Below are 21,381 nucleotides of genomic sequence, written 5' to 3' on the forward strand. Positions count from 1 at the left end.
TCAATCAGCAAGAGGGTGAGTAAATAATGATTGAATTGGACTGAGATTTTTGGGTAAACTGTCCCTTTAAGTAAAAAAATACTAAGTAATGTACTAAAGTAAACGTAAAGTAAAAAAGTACTAAGTAGAGTACTACATAAAAGTAAAGTTACTCTACTTTAGTACTTTATGTATGTAAGACTTAAAATGCAAATTTTTTTGTTTGTAATCAACCGTTTTTACACTGTGGTATTAATGTTTTTACTGTTTTAACATTTTGGTCAGCTCTTCATCAAATGTAAAAAAGAGCCAAAGCAACAAAATGTCAGCTTGTGGCTTACTAATGTCACTAAGAACTATCTATATACCAAAATGAACACTAACTAAACTATTAACAATATGTACATATTGTGAATGGTATGTCAAAACCTTTAGGAGACTTGGATTACACCAGACGAGCAGTATGGAGGCATTCCAGTGTTTTGGGGGGTTTTTTTGGCTGTTTTTTCCTTTTGACAACGAGTCACTTCAATTGTTTGGGAGATTCTGCAACACTGTCTTCCTGTGAGCAGTGTTTTATGGACTAAAAAAACTAAACCCGACCTTCAATCAGCATGAGGGTGAGTAGATAATGACTGAATTTTCATTTTTGGATGAATTAACCCTTCAAGTGGGGCTTTCGGGACAGACCTCATATATATCGTCAGTCCACAACATCCATGTGGTTCGAGTCCCTTGATGTATGAGACGAGACTCAACACAAGATGTGATGTAAGATAAACGTCCCCTCAAGTCAAGAAATCCAGTCAGTCACTTCAGCGAGCATCACGTGCTGCAGCATTTAATCATCATATGTTACAGTTTGAAATGTTTAAGTCTGGTAATTCCTTTGAAGAGCTGAATTATTTCTGTCACTAATCCAGACATATAGACAAGAGTCTGTTAAACTCTGTGTATGCTCTCTGCTGCTTGGGTACACTCCAGATTTTAGATCAAAGTCACATTTTTCCAAAGCCTAAAAGCTCAGTGTTTGCTATTGTGCGTCCCAGAGGAAGCAGCATGATTATAGGTGAACAGATGGAAACTTTTGTCTCGTATTCACTGAGCACATGCAGACTACCTCGGCGCAGGTCCGAGAGAGGCTGCTAGATGAGATCCGTTCAGAGTCGAGAGAGATTCTTGGGAAATGATGATGTGAAAACTCCTTTTGTCTTTGTGGTGTAGCAGCGTGGACAGCCAGGAGCGGTCCAGATTGTGCGAGCCATATTCCATGACCATCCTATCTGTCAGGGCCTGGGAGTGTGACTGGCATTTTGATTGCTCTTTTTCTCTGGGGACTGTCTGGGACCTTGAATCTGGATCACACACAGTGGATATAGAGGCACACGGGGGCTTTGTCTTGAGGAAAAAACATGTTTTCTGCTTTGGAGAATTGTAGTCCGTTGTGCATTGTATTTCTGTAGGTGTATTAACTAATGTTTTACAGCTCTATAGTAGATGACTAATAAATCTGTGGGCAGGGTTGTTTATCAAAACTCTACAGTTACTTCACTGGGAGCTGAGATTTCAGGCTGCACTGTGTACTGGAACAAATAGTCAGCAGCTATTATAGTGTCAAGATGCTCCCAGCAGAACCAGTGCTGCAAAACATCTCCGAAGGGAGGCTCTATTCTTAAGCCAAAAAGGCAACTGAAAAGTCAGTGTTGTTATTGCACCATGTTGATTTCAGTACAAGTCTCTATTAGATCTTAGCTGTGATTGACTGTTTGCTAATCCCTTGTCCAATCAAGCTTGGCAACCCAAACCTGGCAACAGCAAAACCCGTTCTACAAATAGTTTGGAGGGTGGTGTCTTTTTGCTGTCTTTCCACATCTAACATCACAACAGCACAAGTTTAGAAAATAGTTGCTGAAAATATGTGAAAAGACTGAGGACTATGTAGTACTGAATTGTGGAGATTGACAGTTAAACTGGTGTTCACAATTTCTGCATTCAGGATTTTTTGGGCGGACCTGAAACATGGCTTGGTGATGTGCCGGAAGCCATGGTCCCCCAACGCTATATAAGCCCCACAAACTGACACATGAACAACACTGAGAGAGCAGAGTGGACATGCCCCCAGTTTCTTCAGAGTAGAGAAAACTGCTCATTTTTTCACGATTTTGAGACTTAGACAGAGTTACAGAGTTTTCACCTTATGTTTTTTAAAGACTCTTGGTTTTTAAAAGACAGATGGCCCAGATCAGAGGCAAATCACTGTTGGTACTCACAAATCAGTGAGAGCTCTGGGAGCTTGCTAATACCTCATAAATACCAAAAGATATCAAACAGGTTTAGTATCTGATTGTAGCAGGGGCGGGCCAGAGAGCTATGAGAGCACATGTGAGGAGTCAAGATGGAGAGATGGAAGAGGACAGGAGCAGCAGCCAGAAAAACCCAAAGAAAAAAAAGCTAAAAGTTGTTAAAAAGTAGTAGTATCAGTTATGAAGTTAGAAAGTAATTCAAACTAGCTCCACCAGCAGCTACAGTAACATGCTGCACACTGATGCTATGGTAATAAGAAGCTAATCTTATGGATTAGACTGAAGATGGCAAATTACGCTAACCTGATCACTAAACGGTATGAACATAACAAGCTAGCAGTTGTCACCTTTTATTTTGCTGGGATTTAGCCATTTTAATGCTTGTGTCGGCCTCCTTGTGCAGATTTTTCCACCAAAACAAGGCAGTCACCCTGACACTATTTTGCTGAGCTGTGCATCCTGGACTTTGCATCATCTAAGATGACTGTAATTGGTTTAAAGAAATACAAACAAGCCAGAGCGTTTTTTTTTTTTTCACCCTCAAGCAGAATGATAATGTGTGCAGCCTGACTTTTGTCCACTGACACACTGTCTACCCACATCACAGTTTTTTGCTAATGGCTGAATGGGAGTTCCTCTTTAAATTTTAAAGCCTGCGATGCTGCTATCCCGTGTTATTCTGTATATAACTGAAAAAAGTATAATGATTCAACTGGAAAAATGAGATGGGCAGCTTCATGAGTGATAATTGGAATTATATTGTCAGTCAACATGTCCTCTACAATGATTATCAGCTGGCATCTGGGACATACACACCCTGCCGTTTTAACCCCACTTATTTAGCGAACGGTACTCAGCTCACTAAAGCTAATAAAATCTGCTCGCCACAGTTGTCACATCAGCCAGTAAAAGTGACGGTCAGTGGCTATAATTAAAAGACTCCTCTTGTCTGAAATCAAGGACCAATCATTTAGAAAATGATTGAGTTTGGAGTGGTAAATTTTCCACTGTTATTATGTAAAAATAAGTGTACATGCTAGTGTCTTTTTTTCTCAAATGAATGCAATCACTGTACCAGAAATGAGTGCCACAACAAAAAAAACAAAAAATCACTTTTTTTGTTAAGTTTAGGTCAATCATAAATGTCTCTCATAAAGTTCAAATCAGGGTGATGTAACAGATGGAAATGTTCACACATGCACACCTCTGACAGCTGTTGTCGTCCTGCCTGATTTATCATGACAGTAACCTTTGAAAAGCCCCTCCAGGACTGACTCACCTGAGTCCAGGGATAGAGAGTGTGAAGCAGCTACCTGACAAATAAATCATTCTCATCTGATTGACTGGCCGCTCTATCACCCTGACAGACTGTTTAGGATGTCTGACTGGCTGAGCGTCATTTATAAAACTCACTGAGGACGGGGAGGGGGGACAGGTGATGTACTGAACTGCAAAAAAAAAATCCCATTTTACTAACCAGATCAGACAGAGGTTGAATGCCAGGAAGTGCGATTCATCTTTTAGTCGATAAAATCTTATTTCTTTCCCGGGAAAAATACCTGCAGTAACATGGGAATTTTTTTTAACGTGTTTCAGTTTGTTCGAGTTTGAAGAGAACTTGGACAGCGACGAAGATGGAAACTGAACCTTGCAGCCTGTCGCACCAGCTAAACATCAGCTTGATTGTAAGTTTCACTGTAAAAGTTGAGTATTAGAGGAAAGAGGAAAGCACACCAGAGTTGGGCCGACCACAATAATAGCACAGGTGTGGAAGAATCCCCTGAAGAAGATTATTATCATGTTTAAAGTTTGGTAAATTATAAAAACATGTTTTTGCATCATGGCCACAGGTGTACAACCAACCTCCTCCACGCTGCAGTGTCAAAGTTCCCATGAAGTCAAAATGTACTAGTTTTTTAATCTGTCTTGCAATGAAAGAAAAGTAGCACTGCAATGATTAGTCAATTAATTGATGAGTCAATCAAAAGAAAATGTATCACCAACTATTGTGAAAAATGTTTTTCATTTTTCATGCAAAAATATCAAACATTTGCTGAAATCTGAGGATTTGCTTGTTTTTCTTTGTCATTTATGACAGTAAACAAAGAATCTTGGGACTTTTGTTTGGACAGAAGAAGCTACTGGGAAATTGTAACGAGCATTTTCACAACTTTTTGAATTTTTCTTTTTTTTTTTTTAGACAAAACAATTGAAAATAATCAGCAAATTAACTGATAATGAAAGTAGTTGCTAGTTGCAGCCCTACAAAGCAATTTTGTAGGTTTTCTACTCCATATAAAAACAACTAAAAAACGAATAATTTTGGGTCCAGTTAAACATGTTCTAACTTTCTTTCTAAGGGTGTTTCTGGGCCTCACTATACAAACCTACAACTCTAGAACTTGATTTAGGTGGAAGTGGATCATATTTTACAGAGAAAATATTTTCTGGTTTTCCCTCTGATGTCTTCAAGTTCCTGTGATTTCAGAGTTTCCTGTCTGACAGATATCTTAACTTATTGCTAAAGTAGTTAACCGCTAACCGCTACTAAATTGCTTGTTAGCAGGCAACAAAACCTGGCTCAGCAAGCTCTCAGTGAACACAGTTGGACTGGGACTGAATGCAGCCTGGACACAGATAGCTTTATTTGTTGATTAAGTAGCTAACAGCAAATTGCTCTTAGCTTGGTTAGCCATGTGGCTAGCTGACCCATCACTGGTACTGAACTCCTTTTGCCAGTTGGCATGAATAGTTAACCAGTTGTTCTTTGCCTAATGACAAACTTTTCCACTAAATCTTGTAAGAGCCTGTGAATTCATTTGAAGTTATGGACCTTTATGTAATAGGCTGCTCACATTGCCACACACCTTTTGGCCAACTGACATGAACATAAACACACACCTTCACTCCTGGGGTGAAAACTAGGGCTGCAACTAACTACTATTTTCATAGTCGATTAATCGGTCAGTAATTTTTTTATTTTAAAATAGTTTATTTTAAAATGTCAGAAAAGGGTGACAAAAGTGTTTCCCAAAGCCTAAGATGATGTCCTCAAATGTTTTGTTTTGTTGATTAATTGGTCATTATTTCCTTGATTAATTGATTAATGGTTGTTTGCCTATAAAATGTCACACGATGGTTAAAAGAAAAGTTGATATCAATTCAAGTCCAAGATGACTTCCTCAAATGTCTTGTTTTGTCCACAACTCAAAGAAACCAGAAAATACTCACATTTAAGAATCTGAAATCACAGAATTTTAACTTTAAATAGTGGACAATTAATTCAGTGATTGATTACTTGATTAATCGTTGCAGCTCTAGTGACAACTATGGCCGCCAGAAGCTGGGGAATTTTCTTGGACCAACCGATGGGGTGACTTATAGAGCAGTTGGTCGCACTTAAAACAGAGTCACAAATGCCAAAACATAGCCAGATGTATTTCTAGTTGATAATGTGCTCGTCAAACTTTGCCTTTCATCTTCAGACAGATTACCACATAGACAATTTAATAAAATAAATCGGGCCTCTTGTGTCAGATGTTAAAGAGCTGCCAAACCCTGTGTGCTCTGCTGGTGCAATCCTGAGACGATAAACTTCATTATCAGCAGCCTGGAGAGTGGCCCTGCCCGGCCCTCCCCTCTATCTCCACTGGAAGATTGCGAGCAGACACCTGTCTTTGGTCCAGGGCGTTTCTATCTGGAGGGAGCGGGTTTATCTGGAATGAGAGCACACTGCCACTCTGACAGATAACTCCACCTCAGCTTATCCTCCTGCATATGCTGCAGAGGACGCAGCAATGTGTCATTTTTTTTAGGAAGGAACTGTGGGATCAGGTCGTGATCCGGCAGCCAGTCCACTGCACACAATCCCTCCTTATTATCATGAATCAATGCGCAAATGGCCTGAGAATAAATCAAACGTGGCACGCAGTGATTATGTAATTACATTATCTCATCAAAAGATTAATTGATTAAGACCAGCCCCCTAATAGATGAAGAGCTGGATCATTTTATCATCCACAGACTCTATTTAAAGAGCGCTTTGATTAAATGTGTTGAGTGTCTCACATGATGTCATTTTAATGGAGAGTTTTACACACCTTAAAGCAACACCTGTACAGTCTAGTCCCATACAATACAACAGTACACTGATCAGGCATAACATTATGACCACCTGCCTAATATTGTGTTGGTCCCCCTTTTGTTGCCAAAACAGCCCTGATCCGTCGAGACATGGACTCCACTAGACCCCTGAAGGTGTGCTGCACCAAGATGTTAGCAACAGATCCTTTAAGTCCTGTAAGTTGTGAGGTGGGGCCTCCATGGATCAGACTTGTTTGTCCAGCACATCCCACAGATGCTCAATTGGATTGAGATCTGGGGAATTTGGAGGCCAAGTCAACACCTCAAACTCGTTGTTGTGCTCCTTTAAACCATTCTTGAACCATTTTTGCTTTGTGTCACGGTACATTATCCTGCTGAAAGAAGCCACAGCCATCAGTGAATACCGTTTCCATGAAAGGGTGAACATGGTCTGCAACAATACTTAGTTAGGTGGTACGTGTCAAAGTAACATCCACATGGATGGCAGAACCCAAGGTTTCCCTTAGCAGAACATTGCCCAAAGCATCACAGTGCCTCCACTGGCTTGCCTTCTTCCCATAGTGCATCCTGGTGCCATGTGTTCTCCAGGTAAGCAACACACACACACCTGACCATCAACGTGATGTAAAAGAAAACATGATTCATTAGACCAGGCCACCTTCTTCCATTGCTCCGTGGTCCAGTTCTAATGCTCACGTGTCCATTGTTGGCACTTTTGGTGGTGCACAGGGGTGAACATGGACACCCTGACTGGTCTGCAGCTATGCAGCTCCATACACAACAAACTGTGATGCACTGTGTATTCTGACACCTTTCTATCAGAACCAGCATTAACTTCTTCAGCATATTTGAACAGCAGTAGCTCGTCTGTTGGATCAGACCACACAGGCCAGCCTTCACTCCCCACATGCATCAATGAGCCTTGGTTGTCCATGACCCTGATGCCGGTTCACCACTGTTCCTTCCTTGGACCACTTTTGATAGATCCTGACCACTGCAGACCAGGAACACCCCACAAGAGCTGCAGTTTTGGAGATGCTCTGATCCAGTCGTCTAGCCATCACAATTTGACCCTTGTCAAACTCACTCAAATCCTTACGCTCGTTCATTTTTCCTGCTTCTAACACATCAACTTTGAGGACAAAATTTTCACTTGCTGCCTAATATATCCCACCCACTAACAGGTGTCACGATGAAGAGATGATCAGTGTTATTCACTTCACCTGTCAGTGGTTATAATGTTATGCCTAACAGGTGTATATCCCAGTTTATAAAGCTTATAAGTATTTGTTGAGATTTCAGTGAGAGGTCAGTTTAACTCTGAGGTCTATGAAGACTATACAGAATGAGATGCTGTAACTGATGATTATTTTAATTAATCTTTTTTTTAATTAATCCCTTAAAGGGATAGTTCAGATTTTTTTGAAGTGGGACCGTATGAGGTACTTATCCATAGTCAGTATATTACCTACAGTAGATGGCAGTCAAAATGCCCCCAGTAAGGAGAAGCAGCAGAGTACAGAGTACTGCTGTTTCCTATGAACTGTGATTGCAATGTCATATACAGGCCTAGCAGATGAGATTAAATTTGGTTGCTAACAGTTGCATGTTGGACAATTTGATTAATTAACATAATGAGCCAGTTAATTAAAAAAAACTGGAAATGACTCTATCGCTCACCTCTATATGATAAAGGAATGTAATCAGAATCAGGCACAAACTGCTGACGTTACAGGTGCTCCTGTTCAAGAATAGAAAATACATATAAGCACAGAGAATTCTAAGAACAGAAAATAAGAAGTGTGTAAAAATATATGTGTTCTACTACAATATATAAAGGAGATCATATAACAATAATCACAAGATTACAGAAGAGGTGTGTGAAAGGTAATATACAATAGCAAGTCACTGCAAACTGCAATATATGGAAATTATAAGTTGAAAAGAAATACAAGGATGGATGCAAACTATGCACAAAAATGAGTTTTTGTACAAGTTATTGTGAATTCATGTTAGTACTGCACACATGAATTATTGCACTGTAACTGTATGTTACTTCTCTTAATTACCAACTAGCTAACGTTATATTTTTTTATTAGAACAAGCTTGTATTTCTTAATATTTTCATGTAGTTTGTTAGCCAAAGTGAATAGTTTAGGTATGATTGGTGCAAGAATATATTTTTTGCTTGTTTCTTACTATTATTAGTTTTTGTTACTGTGCTAATAATAACACAGTAGTAACAACATACTATTAAATGCCATCTCAAATAAGGTTGTTTCCCCATCTTTTTTATGACATATGGGGTTATTAACTATAATATGCTAATAGGGGCATGAACATGGGGCTGGACATGTTTGCTTATATTTTATATGCACTCAATATTTCATTAACATTTAAACAAACTCTGGCAAAGTCTGATTACTTTTGATTTTCTTTTGTATTTTAGTTCCTAATGAGTTAAATATACTATATATATATATATATATATATATATATTGTAACATGCATCTCTTAGCTGAATTTCATCCATTTGGACTTGGCGTGGATGACCAGTTGGGAAATGTACAGTGAAATAAAGTTAAATTAATATGATTTATATCAGGAAATAAACAAACAAGAGTTTTCTGATGCTACGCTCTCATACTAACTTTTACTTCTCTAAAATTCAACTTAAATCCTTTTGTAGTAGTTGTTTCAGTTAATGACTGATAATAATTCTGTGGTGGGGACGCATGTTTTTTTTTTTTAAGAGTAAAGTTTGGGAACTGCTGTTTCTGAGCCTATGAACCTTACTGGCATTCATTTCAAATTGTTGAAATATCCTTTAATAGCATCTGAATGTGCCGCCTTCACCATGGCGACAGCTATAAATTGGCTTAGTTGCTTTTTTTTGATGGTGTGGGGGATTGTGGGTACATGAGCCTGGGTAGTCAGAATGCAGAAGTGGACGCATGGCCCTGAAAAGTTTGGAAACTTCTGCCCTAAAATTAACCACGTTTGAATGGAAACCTTAATGAATCCATAAACTGTATTTATATAGGCATGTGTTTATTGCATCACATTATCCTGTGCAGGTATTTCTGTTATTGTGCTCAATCCCTGTATAAGTATGCACTGTACCTACAAGTGTTTGTACATCTAATCCCTCCAGGGCACCAACATCTGGATCTGCTGCTGCCTCATGCTACACACACCTTTTAAAACCCTTTTCATATGCATCAGCGACGGATCAAATAACTCAGCAATCCCACATAAAGTGAACTGACCTGCTAAACTATTTGGACCAAGTGTTTAAATAGTAGTTCATGACGTTTTCAACTAAAGAAACATCCTTTATGCTTCAATCTAAACCTGTGATTCAATCTATAGCTGGTTCATGAGAGCTTGGCTGTGCTGAAAATGTACAGGAACAGATGTGTTATACTTTTCCACTTTCTTTGAAGTAAATAAAAGAAGCGTATATTTGGCAGTGTGTTCCCCTTTACTATATGACTGAAAAGACTTTTTTTCCAACAGAAAATCCAAGAAGTGCAGTACAGCCCACACCGTTTGATGGAGCCCACAAACACCTGAAGCATCTGGATACTAAAAAATACACTAGTTTCAAAACCTTTCAAATGAAAACTTTTTTAAATCGAAGACATACTTCTGAAATAAAAGCACCTGAAGCCTGGAGGCCAGAGAGAATTTATGACCAAATCCAGATTCTGGAGCTCCCGTGTGCGTGTCCTGTGGGAGAGGCTGGGGCCTTGTGTGCTGGGTGAGGGATGGTGGTGACTGGTGTAAGGATGTTCACCGCGGGAGGAGTGTTTGACTCCCTGCTCCAGACAGACCCTGGGCTCGCTATTTATGTTCCTATTCGGATACCTGGGGACCGGCGAGCGTCTCCACTCCTCCCTCACGCTCATGACATATGGTTCGGCTCGGTATTTAGAACAGGGCAGAGAAAGGAAGCATTGTTCCGTGAGGACGACGTTGTGTAGCTTAAAATTAGGAAGAGCAGGTTTTAAATGATTTATATTGTATTTGCTAAATGCTGGGCTGCAGAAATATTTCTCAGAACTTAAGCACTATAATTAAGATTTATGACGTGCTACAAAAGAAATGTGCTGTTTTGGTTCAGTCTCACTACTTTCATTAACTTAGTATCCAGCATCAGCACTTTGTGTACTTGTTGTTTTCATTAAAAATGTTCACAATTTACCTTCATGGAAATGTATCCAGGGGGAGATGACAAGATTACACACTTTATCAAGTTGCAGTAACTCCGATACACCATTGCAATTCATTGCTGCTGCCCACCCTGCAGCAAGGGCCACTGTTTTAATCATTGTAATGTGAAAATTAACAATTTTTTATGTGGATATCCCGTCACTGCTGATGGTAAATGTCATCTGAAGCAATAAATTCCTCAGTGCTGCTAAACTGACGAAGAAAGCTGAGATCTCCTTCTCATAGAGCCGTGATGGTAGTGCCTACATGTACCAGGATGCATTGTGCACAAGCCTGAAACACCCAGTGGTGGAAGGAGTACTGAAAATCTGCACTCAAGTACAAGTACCGTTACACTGTTGAAATAATACTCAATTACAAGTACTGATATTAGAAATATACTTAAGTAAAAGTACAAAGTATTAATTTAAAAAGTATTAGTTACTTTTAACTGTAAAATGTTTTCACAGATTTTTTTTTCTTTGTCATTTTTCCCCATTTTGAGTCTAAGTAATTTTCCTTATTCAACTAATGTCTCCACCAGACAAAACAATGTCAAACAAGGTGCAGTTACTGCCATGACTATTACTTCAAACCTGTGCTGCTGCAGCATTTTGTTTTGTTTTTCATTTGTATATCCTTGTTTTCACTGGTCGGTTCAATCAGATCACCTTATTGGCTACTAAAATGCAGATGAAAGGTTTGGACATTAATTCAAATTGTACTCAGTACTTAACTATGAATTTAAAAGTAACTAAGTAGATTACATCTTGCAATGCATGCTTCAGTCTGATTAAAAGTACAGACTTGAAAATCTACTCATAAAAGTGCAAGTACACCAAAAAACCAACTTAATTACAGTAATTTGAGTATTTGTAATTAGTTACTTCCACCCCTGGAACTGTCCCTGTTACCGTGAATCACCATCCTAGCCTATAGCTATTACTTTGTTGGCCAGAACACAGCGTTAGATGACAAAAACACTCCACCTATACCAAACCACATGGCCTCCCAGAGGTGGAAATTAAAAATCCAAGCTGAAATAACCTGTAATTCTTCCTTAACACCAATCACTGTGACATCACTGGATACAGAAAGAACAACAGATTTCGCTCTACAGCACACACAATTTTCACAATTTTTCTTTGATCGAGCAGCGGCAAATCTGATACAATATGGCATTTCATTGCTGCTTCCCACCAAAGATGGTGGTTTCACTATGATAACAAAGAGGCGGGTGCAGTCATTTTAAGATCCCAGTATCACAGCTAGAGCAACTGTATATGTTGTAATGGGAATGAACACAAACAGAACAGTAAAATACTGAATACTAAAAACAAAAATATATAGCCTGATTAATACTGGATTTTTTTAGGCCAATATCAGTATTTGGTGTTTTGGACTTTAAGAAATTTAAAGATATATTGCTCCATAATAACTTTTAAAAAGAACAATTTTGATACGGATCCCTGGTACTGGGTTTTTCTTTTATTGTTACCAAGATACATCCTGAGTGGATCATTTCCCAGAGCGAAAATTCAACTCGCTGTCTCATAATGATGACACTGTTTTTAAATTACTTCAGACCTAATTTGGAATTTCTATACTGCAATTTCTGATAGGGCCGGCCAATTTATTGAGTCTAGCTTAAATTAAAAAGGAAGAAATGTTACAGGTACTGTAATGTAGAAGTATATTTGAAAAATTAATTTCCATGAGTCTTTATCTCTCTCTCTCTCTCTCTCTCTCTCTCTCTCTCTCTCTCTCTCTCTCTCTCTCTCTTCCTTTCTCAAACAGTTGAGGCTGAAGGTCGCCCACCCAGAGCCTGCTTCTGCTTGAGGTTTCTGCCTCCCAATGCCGGAGATATACTTACTTTTTCACCACACGTTTGTGTTTACATTAACATATGCACAGCATTAATTTCTGAGGATATACACAACTATTACTCCAAATGGACACAGAAATGTGAGGCAGCCATGATGCATATATATGCTATACATATATGCTATATCTCTATACTAAAATGGAGTTTTTACTCCTCCTTGCTCATTGTTGGAATTGTTGGGTCTTTGTATATAATATTAACAGTACAGTCTGGACTTGCTCCATATGAAAATAAAGCTGAGATGCAATGCAACAGAAAAAAAAGCTGATTTGACTATCATATCTCTTCTTTTTTGTACTTTTCAAACTCAGGCAAATGTAGAAACTTATGATGTAAAAACTATTTATTATTCCAAATTTCTGTCTGATTATTATTCTGAAATAAAATCACTGTCTTCCAAAAATAAAAAAAAGAGATATGAACAAGACTTCAAAGTGTGATGGTCTGTGCTGTGAACTGTGAAAGCACCTTTTGACTTACCTCCATCAGGTTTGACGAACAGAAAAGGACTGTCTTTCCTCTCCTCCTCTGTCACCTCTTTGGTCACCTCTTCTTGGTCTTCGCTGTGAAGGTTAAACACCTGACCCGGCTCTCTGCTGGGCTCACTCTCATCCGGCGTGAACGTTACTGGCAGCTGGGTGGTGGTCGTAATGAAAGGGACTGTGGGGGTTGTCAGGTACTCGGGCCTCCTGGGGGAGGTGGTGCTGGGCTCAGCTGTGGTCTTTTCGTAGCTGCTGCTCTCTGACTCCTCGTGGCTTCTCTCCTGTTGTGCTGGCTTTATTTTGTAGGGCACATCCTCTCCTTCAGGCTCAGTGACACTATGAAATGTTACTATTTTATCTTCCCCCTCCACTTCCATTTCTTCTTCATTCACCTCTTCTTCTCTGTCTGGTGTGACTGTCCCCTGTGATTCTTTCTGATCATGTGAACTTGCCTGGGGGTGGACTGGGCTCTCTGGGCCTTTCTGGACGAACAGTGGAAAGTTCACTCTATCTGATCGTCTCTGCTGATTGGTTTGACTGTCTGTTCCTCTCTCAGGATGACTAACGTTGATCTGACTCATTGAATCTCTGGGTGTCACACTATCTGATACTTTTTGGTGATGTGTCTCAGACTCAGAGCCTGTTTGATGGTGAACTGCACTCTCTGAAATCATATGTGTATACTCGGGGCGTTCTTCACTCCCTAATCCTCGGTTTAGAGGAAATATGACACTATCTGAACTTTTCAGTGCATGCAAAGGATTTTCAAAATCTATCTGTGCAGTCACATCAGTGATTGTGACACTTTGCCCACTCGTTAGACCCTGTGAGGGCGGCCGAGAAGTAGTGGCATCCTTGTGCATATGTGGCCTGACAGTGCTCTGAGCTACTCTCAGGGGACTTCTTGTCACTTGCTCTCTGTCTGCAGGATGGTCACGAACTCCGTATTGCTCTCTCAGCTCCAGCTTGCTGCGTCTGCCAAGGCTCGGGAGGCCAGAGGTTCTGTCGGGTCTATCAGACCCTCGGGACACAGAAATGGCTGTGTTGGACGAAGAGGACTGGGTGGGGAAGACCAGAGATTGAGGGTAGGTCTCTGGAAAGTCTGTAGGGCTGTAATCATAGTCTTCTGGCTCCTCCTTATCCGACAATTTGAAGAGAGGTAGATTACTGTTAGGAGGAAGGCGATATGGTGTGGATTGATCCATGCGGCCTTGGTGTTCCAATTTGAAGGGGTAACCCCTGCTGTCCTCTTTTGTTGGCATGGATTGATCCATGCGCCCTTGCTGGTCAAGCCTGTAGGGGTGACTGTTACCCCTGCTCTCATCCTTTGTTGATGTGGATAGATCCATACGACCTTGTTGGTCAAACCTGGAGGGGTAGCTGCTGCCCCTGCTGTCCTCCTTTGTTAAGGGGAATAGATCCATGCGACCTTCTTGGTCAAACCTGAAGGGGTAACTGTTGCCCCTGCTATCCTCCTCTGTTGGTGCAAGTAACATTGGTTTCTCGACCATGTGCGGATCACAGTCTGGAACAGGGTAGCACATTAGTTTTCCGCCTTCGTTGGGGCAATGGCAGACCTGGCAGGAGTCAATGTGGAAGGAGTGTCCGGCCTCATACTTTTGCCCATCATGAATACATCCTACCCGTTCACATTGCATGCAACCATCGGCAGGCTCTGAAACCTCAATGCAGTTCGGTGGGATATCCGGACAGCTGATGAAGTGACAGCTGATCCGTCCCCCTCCTGCGGGACAGGAGCACTCTGTGCTGCCGTAGTCAACAAAGTAAGAGTCTCCCTCAGGCACCTTGCCATTCTTGAATCCAGCATTGATGCAATCATAGTATTGGTAACCCTCGCATGTGCATCCTTTTTGTAGGCATGAAGCACAACAGGCGCCATTGTCCAGTACTTCTTCAATACAGTTGTCCAGCTGGGGACAGTCCACACCGGTGCAGTCACGCTGGCACAAGCAGACGCTCAAGAAGAGGAAGAGAAACATACACCTCAGCAGTGTCACTTCAGCTATTTCAAGACAAGCCATGGCACCAGGTGTGTGTACAACAATCAAAGGAGATCAGGTGTCGTCCTCGGCCTTCAGTGCGTCTTCAAGGACTCTGACACATTCTGCCCATGAGAACCAACTCTACTCTGCAGGAAAGAGAGAGAGACAGGCAGACAGAGGCTTATTTCTCAAAATGAAAGCAGACCAACATCTGGCTTCATAGTTGAGCTCACAAGAGTCCAATTTTTACAGCCTCATAGTTGTCCTAACATCGAGGCTACGTGCTCCTCATTAACATCAGCTGCAGCACAGTCTTTGGAGTCATTATGCAGGCTGTCATGATGAAACTTGGAACCAGCCCAAGTCTTACATTTCTACCCCGTCCGTGATTATCTCCATAAGAAAAATGGCCATTGCAATCTTGTTTTGCAATCAGCCCTAAAGTCTAACTGCCGAACACGGAGACTTCATAATGCTTTAGCAGTTGAGTGTGTTGGAAATTGATTACACTTTCTGGAAAGTACATTCTCTGAAGTAATTAGAGAGCAAAGTGCAAAGTCTTCTTTGACTAATGATTCTTGTTCTAAATGATGTGTTTAATAAGAGTCACACTTTCAGACTCAAAGTGACTGCTTTCACACAGCTCCACTCTGGAGTCTGTCCATGAATTCATTTCAGTGGAAGACAGAAATCAAAGATAATCATTAATGAACTAAATTTTCTTAACTTTGTAGAATATTATCAACAAAAGAATCAAAGCTGCAAATCTGAAACATATCCTTTCTGCTCCACACTCTTCTGTTCTGACTTTGAGAAAATTCCAAAAAACTAATGTTAGTCTCTTTGCCAAAATGTTTTTGGACAGATCTAATACATCACCAAAGACCCTGAGCATATTTTCCCATGGCAGTGGATCCTGGCTAGCCTGTAGGTCATCCCCCAACATCAAACTCAAGCTGCTCTATCCCTGGGCTGATATTCATGAAGTATCTATGAAGTGCTGAATTTAGCACCGATTTGTCACAAATGCTGCTGTCAGAAGTCAGTAAATCTGCTCACATCATCATCATCATCATCATCATCTGTGATCTCAGTCAGGAGCTGCACATTTAAAGAGGGAACCAGAGAGTGACCTGGATGGCTTGGGGATAGTTAACACATTTTACTCAGAAGTGTGTTATCTTAAAAAATGCCTTTGGAAGTGCAGCTAAAATGTTACAAAATTGTTGCTATTGTTTTAAAGGGATAGTTTGTACATTTTGAAGTGGTGCTGTGTGAGGTACTTATCCATAGCCAGTGTATTACCTACAGTAGATGGCAACGGGCACACTGCCAGTTTGGAGAAGCACTAGTGGAGTAGGAAACTAAGCAAAGTACTGTTCTGGTCAGGGTCAGCAGCAAGACGAATTTTAGCTAATTTATCCAGCAGCACCTGAAAAAATCCACATTGGTGTATGCTATATTTAGAAATTTTTCACCACTTAACCAAGCTGTCAAACAGCCTTTGCTGACAGGAAACTACTGACATATAAGTGAAATATTGCTTTCTCCAAAGCAAGCAAACTCCATTAGCAAAATCAGTAATTTATCTTGCAGAACACAAGAGTTGCTTTTCTGCCACTGTCTCTATCAGTTAGTTTATTTGTGTTCATGTGTGACTTTGGTGTTTTAGAGGATTAGGTTGGATTCACTGAAGTCACACAGCAACAAAAGAACAGACTGAGCAAGGCAGTGTTAGACCAGCAACTCCCATGCTCTCCGAGGTAAAATGACTGATTTTGCCAACTGAGTTCGGTTGCTTATATTACAGTGGTTTCTCGTCAGAAAAGGCTGTCTGACAGCAAGGTAAAATAGTGGAAATATTGTGAATATACACTTAACTGACATCTTGACTTTCCCTTGACTTTGCGGAAATGGAGCTAAAATGTTACTAAATTGTTACTATTGTTTTAAAGAGATAGTTTATATACCTACTACTTATCCATAGTAAGCAAAACATAGTGTTGCCACCTAATTTTTTTTTTAAAAAGTGTATGTTTGGAACATTTTCACCACTTTACCTCTTCATCAGGCTTTTCTGATGGGAAATCAACATTATTAGCCAAATACTATATACTATGTATTTTTTTGTTATTGTTGGACTTAAGTGAATCCAAACCTAACTACAAACTTTTAAAACACTAATAACAGAATCAAACTAAATGGTATGTGTAATTAACAGACATATGTAAGTTTAATATGTAAAGATAGTTGGAAGAAGAAGAGGAAGTCGGAATAATCTTAGTAAAAGAGAAATGCAAAAAATGTTGCAGCCATCCCCAGTCTCCCCTATTTCAATTAAAAAAATATTTTTCTTTACATTTAACTTGTTCAGTTTCTGTTCATGTGACAAGTCAAAATAAAGCTCAAAATAAAGTGAGTTTGGTTGCTTTTGAGAGAGAGACATTTTTCTTGTATAACAGGCTTTTTTGTAAGAGAAGTCTGAAAATGTAGCATACACTTGAACAGATGTTGAATTTTTTTAGGTGGCTAAAATCCATTTTGCTGCTGACTCTGTCCACAGCAGTACATTGCTTAACTTCCTACACCGGTGCTCCTTCAAAATGGGGCATTGACCGCCATCTACTGTAGGTAATACACTGACTGTGGGTAAGTACCTCATACAACCCCACTTCAAAACATCTAAACCTTGAAAGCATTTCATTTGGAAACCAAATTAATGCCTTTGTTTGTTATCAGTCTTCTCATGTTTAGGTTCTTAAATCCAGCAAACTGAACTTCCTTGGCATGGCAAAAAGTAAATGTAAAACAAGTTACAAAAGCCTTCACAAGCTTATGAAGCTTTTGTTCTGAAGTTTCCCCAGACCATTTTAATAAAAAGGCTGGTTTTGATATTTTACAGCGTCAAAGCCAAGCAGTTTGAGCCACAAAATACATCGTATGAAGTAGAGAAGAAGAAGGAGCTGAATAATTGGCATTTCTTGCTCTAAACTTTCAGAGCTGAAGCTTCTGCTCCAGCCTCCCTGGAGGGATAGCTTAACTAGCCCCAGCCCACCCCCGAGGACCTCTGTCACTAAACTGATCTCACTGTATTTCTAGCTGGAGGAGTGAGGATCACAGCAGCTCTGTCGGCGGACGTGACACACGGTGTTACTGTACTAGACATAATAACAGTTGGCAAGGAAAGGCTGCAAAAGAATGCATACTGAGTGGTCTCCAGCCTGGTGTTTCCCAGAGCAGTGAGGGATGGGGGGATTCCTCTGTTTTCTCTCTTTCTCCCTGTATACACACACACAACACGCACACACACACACACACACACACACGCACACAGCTGATGCCTAAACAGTCCCTGATGTCCTACAATTCTGCCAACATGGACACAAATAAGAGGATTGTTCAAAAGTTTCACTGAAGAAAAAAAGCTGTAACAGGACAACTTCTCACAAAGTTCTTCTGCACCTTTGCATTGCAGGAAGGAGTCTAGAACTTTTACTGAAATTCACACACTGATATTCTACAGTGATACATATTAAAGATACAGTAAAACAAAGAAAAACTGCTTCAAAGCAGAGTTCACTGCAAAATCAAAAATACATATTTTTCCCCTGGGTTATAGTGTTATTTATCCATCTAGACAGTTTTTTTCTTGTGAGTTGCAGCCGTAGAGATGTCTGCTGTCTGTCTAATATAATGGAATTAAATGGCACTTGGCTTGTGGCGCTTAAGGCACCAAAAAAATTGATTTGAAAAATTTAAAAACTGTGTCTCTTTCCAAAAATCATGAACCAGTTTCTCAAGATAATCCACAGACCTTGTAGTGAGCAGTTGCACGTAGGAACTACTTTCTCTCTGCAGTAGAGTATACTGGAACTATTTTAGAAACTACCTAAACTACTCTCTTTCTACTGTAGAGAAAATACATGAAACTGCTTACAAGGTCTGTGGATTATCTTGAGAAACCAGATCATAATGTTTGGAAAGAGATGCTAGTTTTTGGGGGGTTTTTTAGGTTTTAAATGTATTTTGTGCTATTTAATCACATTACATTGGAGAGACAGCAGACACCTCTATGGATGGTACCTAAAATAGCATCAGGGGAAAATATGGATTTTTGATTTTGGGGTGAACTGGCCCTTTAAAGCTACACTTATGACAAAGAGCTGCAACAGGAAAACTTCTCACAGAAAAACTTTTCCTAAAATAAATACAGGATGATCATACAGTGATGTTGTATTAAAGGTACAATTAACTAAACTCTTTTAACATGATGCTTATGTATTGCAGACCATCTGTCATAACACAACACTGCAAAACGTTGTATGTTGAAGTTTCTGTGCTGCTGTCATGCATTTGTCACACCTGTATGTAACAGAGAAGACTAAAAATACTTTTAAGTAGAGACTTTGAATCTGCAACCTGTCGCCTTTTTTCTTTCCAGCTGATAACTGGAAAAACTTCCAACTTCTAACTTCACCATTTGTTACAGTTTGCAGTCAGAAGTTTGCACAGTGCAGTGAATCCCCAGTGAAAACAAAGTTTTAAACAATTAATCTGTAATGAGCGACTCAAAAGTTCTTACCACAACTTCCATGGATTTAAAGTGGGAGTTTGAAGCAGGCGAACAGAGTCTCCGTGAAAAGCTGCGGACACTGGTGAAGGTTTGAAGCAGTTTGCAGACACCGGTGGTTTGTGTTAACTTGTAACGCACGGAGCGGTTGGAGAGCCGCCGGCTGCCGGGTCCTCCGAGCGCCAGGAGTGTGAACCCTTTTGACCATCGCAGCGCTGCTGGGACCGAGCAGGGAGGCGGAGGGAGGGGGAGGTACGAAAAGTTTCCCCTGCTGGAGACTCCGGAGGAGCCGGCCCACACAGTACAACAGGTAGCATGAAGACAAGGGGGAGTTTTATTTGACTTGTCTCATCAACAGAAGTTGAACGATGGAAAATTAAGTCATTTTAATGGATGCAATAGGGGAGACTGGGGACAGTTGCAACACTTTCTGCATTTCTGTCAGTGGACTTGACCGACCGATTCTTTACATATTAAACTTACATCTGTTTGCTAAGATGATTACATATGACATACTGTTCACAATGTTTTATTTGAAAGAAAGATGTCAGATGTTGCAACTGACCCCAACCCTGGAGACAGCCGCATCAGGATCAGGAGATGCAAACTGTAAGCTCTTTCATAAACAGATAAGTGATAAAATTAACAATCAATTAATTGTTTGCATGGCAACATATTACATATTCTCTGAGAACATTAAATTTCCAATGAAACATATAAAGGCCCATATATTAAACACAGAATATCATAACATGCGGATGCTAATAAAAATAATCTCCACCATATTTCATATCTATATGTGATCGATTAAACTTTACATGATCAATCAAATTCTTAACAACCCATTGATTTGATCATGAATTAATCATTATCATCTGTGGTTGCAACATATTAAAATACATTACATATTTATATTTTCATTATTCTGAAAATATGTGTAGTTTTACAATAAAATTATATTATTTATTTAGCATTACTGACTAAATAACAGTTATTGAGTTTTGTTTGTTTAAACACTGAATACAGGTCTACCTTGAGTCAATGTGCAGATGTTACAGATGTTATTCATTCTCTTTATATTCCAGTTTGAGACAGGAAGAATGAAACAATTTGCAATGCAACCAACTTTTATTAATGATGTACATTTGTATTTAGATGAGCTTTCCTTTAATGTACCCAACTGATGTTGAAAAATGCTGTTGCTTGGTCTGTTTTGATATGGCTGCTTATTTTGGGGACAGTTGCAACAATGTGTTGCAAATTTTCCCACTCTATTGGCCATGACAGAACATCATGTGCTATCTGGACACATTGACCTAAACACATCCTAACCATGCGACCTAGAAGTCAACAAAACAATGATTCAAACTAAGTAAATTATGATTAATTCATTAAAAAAAGGTGAGGTCAGTGTGACAAGAATGAAAAAAGATTTTTTTTTTTTTTTTTTTTCAGATGCTGAATGTGTCTTCTGTCTTCTTGGTTGGGAGAGGTTTTAAGTGAGCAGTATGTCATCTCTAGTATTTTTCTGATTGGAGTAATAAAACTTGTTGCAACTGTCCCCTGTTGTTACCATCCCCAGTCTACCACAAAAATTAATAAAGATTTGTTCACGAAAATACAAAACAGTCTGAACAAACAAAACAATGTTCTTGGTGTCACTGAAGAAATAACTCAGTATGAGACAAACAAAAAATTGCAGTGTCATTCACAAGAATTCAGTAACAGCTTGGATTCGGCATTTGGTTTAAAAAATACAAGTCTTATCTTGGTTGATGAGTCACACCAATGACTATTTTTCCATTAAGTGTGGAACTAGAACCAACCAGGAAGCCACATT

At 39.7% G+C, this 21,381-nt stretch overlaps 1 protein-coding gene across 1 annotated transcript in view; it reads right to left on the minus strand.

Moving 5' to 3' along the window:
* fbln2 (fibulin 2) overlaps nt 1-19,714 on the minus strand; it is a 110,738-nt gene extending 91,024 nt beyond the window's left edge. Inside the window, exons 1-2 of the mRNA XM_084726864.1 lie at nt 19,554-19,714; nt 12,967-15,117 (exon numbers count right to left, since the gene is read on the minus strand). Coding sequence (XP_084582990.1) covers nt 12,967-15,010 — 2,044 coding nt within the window. The 5' untranslated portion in view covers nt 15,011-15,117; nt 19,554-19,714. The remainder of the gene's footprint in view (nt 1-12,966; nt 15,118-19,553) is intronic.
* Between the last annotated feature and the right edge of the window lie 1,667 nt (nt 19,715-21,381).

This window comes from Lutjanus erythropterus, chromosome 2 (assembly GCF_056507025.1).
Source record: "Lutjanus erythropterus isolate fLutEry1 chromosome 2, fLutEry1.hap2, whole genome shotgun sequence".
NCBI classification, from domain to species: domain Eukaryota; kingdom Metazoa; phylum Chordata; class Actinopteri; order Lutjaniformes; family Lutjanidae; genus Lutjanus; species Lutjanus erythropterus.